This window comes from Arachis ipaensis, chromosome B01 (genome assembly GCF_000816755.2).
Source record: "Arachis ipaensis cultivar K30076 chromosome B01, Araip1.1, whole genome shotgun sequence".
In the NCBI taxonomy this organism is placed as follows: domain Eukaryota; kingdom Viridiplantae; phylum Streptophyta; class Magnoliopsida; order Fabales; family Fabaceae; genus Arachis; species Arachis ipaensis.
The window spans coordinates 43,746,655-43,750,847 of NC_029785.2; the positions used below are offsets into that span (position 1 = coordinate 43,746,655).

The 4,193-nt window shown below is 38.2% G+C and overlaps 1 protein-coding gene across 1 annotated transcript; it reads left to right on the forward strand.

The window, feature by feature from the left end:
- On the forward strand, positions 2,051-2,853 carry LOC107606243 (uridylate kinase-like). The gene is made up of 3 exons (XM_016308273.2): positions 2,051-2,205; positions 2,328-2,381; positions 2,733-2,853. Exons 1-3 carry the CDS (start codon positions 2,083-2,085, stop codon positions 2,826-2,828), a joined length of 273 nt encoding a protein of 90 aa, XP_016163759.1. The 5' UTR covers positions 2,051-2,082; the 3' UTR covers positions 2,829-2,853.

The following is a 4,193-nucleotide window of genomic DNA, read 5'->3' on the forward strand; positions in this document are numbered from 1 at the left end:
AATAGGCCATGGTTTCTTTACTCTCACATTTTTTTAGGAGTATGATTAACCTTCATAAAAATAATTACAAAATATATCCCGTTTTTTTTTTTTTTGAAAAATTTACTAATTAGATTTTGACCCTTAAATTATTGATTTTTAACGTTTTTTCCTTTCCATTTTTTTGGGTACGAGAAACTGAGAGAGATTAGAATTCTTGGAGAGCATTAACGAGATTGAAGCAATTTCCTTCCGATATAGAGTGCGGATTGAAAAATCCTAACTCTGCCATCCCCTTTCTTTTTTATTTCAGATACAGAGGCATTCAGAGAAGAGAAGCAGCTAGGGTTTTCATCCAACTTCGATCCCTGGCATTCTCATCCTCTTCCTCTGCTGCAAATTTCGTACGCCTCCACCGCTGCCGCGCCCTGCTTCTGCCGCCGCCGCTCCCTGTTTCTTTTCATTCTCACATTAGAAGCATTCAGAGAATAAAAGGTCCGATAGGGTTTTCATACAATTTAAATTCTTGCATTTCTCTCTTCCTCTTCCTCTGCTGCACATCTCACTAGCATATTCTCGCCGCCGCAATACGCCGTAACCTGCGACTGCCGCCGCGCAAGACGCCGCCGNACGCCGCCTCCGCGCAAGACGCTGCCCCCGCCGCGCAAGAATGCTGACAGACATTCTCAAGGATGACAGCAATTCTAACTCTGTATGTTCTCCAGTTTTTTGGCTGCATAGCAAATGCTTTGCTGATAATCTGTTTTCCCGTCTCCTTACTTTTGCAGCCTTCCCCAATTAGCCCTTGTTTAAAATATGGATGATCGACTGCTGAATCTTTATTACTGTTTTTGGTATTTTATTTATTTAAATTTTTTCGTGGCTAGTCTGATAGGATTTTCTTAAAATTTGTAGTATTTTAGGCTATCCCTGGAATTTAATAGATACTAACTTCAGGATATCTTTTCAATATATTGCGGAATGAATTTGTCCAACACCTCCCATTATACATCCTCATGACTTACCCTTTCAGATTGTTTCAGCACTTCCCTGTGTACTAATCATATTAGATAGCACATAGACTGTAGAACAGTGTTGTCAGAACCGGACTGACTCAGCCGGTCGGACCGGAAAACCGGTGAATCGGTGCCATAACCGGTCCGGATGAGGCATCTAACCGAACAAGGAGTCAAATCGAAAAGACCCATATTGAACCGGTCGGGTTTGATCAAAACCGGTGAACCGGCGAGTTTCGTTTAACCCGAACCGGTTCGAGATTTTTTTTTGTTTCTGCCCTTTTTGAAACAGCGTCGTTTCTTTGAAAAAAAAAACAAAAAACAAAAGCTGCTGCTGAAACATTGTAACCCTAGCCTCCATCCCCTGTTTCCCACTTTCCCTTCCCATTCCCAAACGGTTTGAGAGACCACCATCATCATGGCACCATGACTCCATGAAAGCTGAGAGCTGAGAGATAGAGAGTCTGCTATTCTGCTTCAGTTTCAGGCTTTCATCCACCTCGTCGCCCCGTTCAGCTTCAACCAGCGCGGCACTCACCTCACCACCGCATCCAGAGCAGTGCGCCACTCACCACCGCCAAGAAGCACGTCCACGGTCCATCGTCGCCTACTGCCTCCTGGTCGTCAGTCGTCAGTCGCCACCTCCAGTCTCCCTCTTCTCTGCTCGTCGTTCCATCCCTCCAGGTCCAGGGTCCAGCCGTCCAGGTAAGTATTTTTAATTTTTTAATTTTTTGAAGTTAATTGATTATTGTAGATTGATTATGTATGTTGGTTTCTGTTTGATTTCTATTAGAATTTAGATTGTTGGTTGTTCACATATGTTTGATACTTTGATTTCTGTTTGATTTTTGTATGCGGGCAAATGAGAACATGAACACTTCCACATATTTTTCTATTTGATCTCTCTTGTTTCTTGATTTATTTTTTATTTCTGTTCAGTTTGTTGATTATTCATTGTTGGTTGCTGTTGTATATTATTCTTAGTAGTTAGTGGATTGTTGTTGTGTATTATTCTTGGAGATTAGTCATTTAGTCCTGGACCCTGGAATTTATTGTTGTTGTTGTCAGGAAGCCTGAAATTCCATCCATGTCTCCGTTTGCACTGTCAATGAATGAATCCAGCAACCAACCCATCAAGTGGCAAAGGGTATTGCTCAAAGTCAGTGGAGAAGCTCTTGCCGGAGATCACTCCCAGAATATTGACCCCAAGGTCTCCAATCCAAAATCACATCTTTATGCTCTATTCAAAAGCATCATGAATAGATGGATAAAAATATAACATTGATATGTTCCTTCTTGTCCTCAACATTGTTTCTTAATTTTTCTTTATAGATAACTATGGCTATTGCAAGGGAGGTAGCAGCTGTGACTCGTCTTGGCATTGAGGTGACTATAGTTTATTGATTTGTTCTTTGTATGCTATAATCTTGTTATCTTTATTGTTGTAGTTTTTTTTTATGTTGCATCGCCGCCTTGTTAATCTTTTATGTTCCATTCAACCAGTTTTACCAAAACCAAAACAATCTACAATCAATAGAAGCCCAAAATACAGAAAATTCTAGCACCACAAAGATCTGGATTCCGGTATTTCGGTGCCAATGGCAATTTTGTTAGAGTTCATAATATTATTGCAAGGTAAAGGGTATTACTTGAAAGAATGAAAGTAGAAACTGTTTAAGCTTTTCACTTGTTACAAAGTTAAGTTTTAGATGATTACTGATTAGGCTGATATTTCAGGTTGCAATAGTAGTTGGTGGGGGTAACATCTTCCGTGGATCATCTTGGGCTGGATGCAGTGGCCTGGACCGGTCATCTGCTGATTATATTGGGTAGTTACCTTACTCTCTCTTAATTAAGCTTTTGGTGTTCCATCAAAACTCTGTTGTTATAAATTTATTCCATGGGGTCAATTTCGCAGTTCCAATGTGATACTTGTTCACTTGAAATTCTGATATGTTATGTTCTTATGGACCTCTAAAATGTTATTGGAGATATATTTTTTAACTGTTAATTTTTAAGTTTTTAGCTATTTTATACGTTTTACTTATGTGGGATCGGGTTAACCGATTCAACCAGTGGATCACTGGTTAAACCAGTGACCCAGTGACCCAGTAGCCTGACCGGTTCGATCACCGGTTCGGTTCTGACAACTATGCTGCAGAGTGATACAATAGAGTGTGACAAATTTGAGGGACAAACTACATGAAATCTAATGCCAAGTGGCTAACTAGGACCCCAATTGAATAGTGATTTTCAGGAGAAATACATTTATTTTATGATTTTAACAAACATGCATTTTTAGGGAGAAATAATTGATTGCATAAGTTCCTATTTAGGTGGGCCACTATTCTCTTAAAAGATGCACTAATCTGTTGACAATTTTTAAGGCAAGGTTCATGAAGTCCAACATTAGAAGTTCCTTTTATGTTAAAGAGAGAGAAGTAGATGATACATTTATGTTATTATCTCTATGGCAATCAATAATGAATTGATTTGCGTATTTAAATGTCCATGATAATGGACTTTTGGTTATCTTCTTGTAGGTTTATCTCAATATGCTTCCTAAATACTATTACCATGTAGGACATCATGAGAATACTCTTATTACAAAATTTTTTGGGTACATCGAATAAAACTAAGGGGTGGGAAAAAGGTACACCAAATATCTTTCTCTAGCTCTTTTTTCTTCCTTGTTTGTTAAATGGCAAAGCTATAGAAATTTTCTTATTTTCTCAATTAGGTTCATTTTGTGGTCATGGAAAATATTTTTTGCACAGAATTGCATATCCACCGTCGTTATGATTTGAAGGGGTCTTCTCATGGAAGATTTACGGAAAAGGATAAATTAGCAGCCATACAACATTAAAAGATCTTGATCTAAAATACGAATTTCATATGGATAAAAAATTGCGAGAATCTCTATTCAAGTAAGTTCATACTTTTTGAGAGGTATCTCTGTTGAAGTGAAATGATAAGTAACACATTTTTCTTGAATAATTAAGGAGTACTTGTGAAAAATTTCAATCTCATATAATGGCCATAAAGCCCAAAAGTTAGCTTATAAAGTGAGGGATGCCAAAGCTCATATAAAGGTTATCTAGGTCTTGTTATCTCTAGGTGATATGGGACTCTAACAAGTAGTATCTATTCATATATAGTAAGTTATGATAGATTTACTTTCATATGGATACCTGGCTG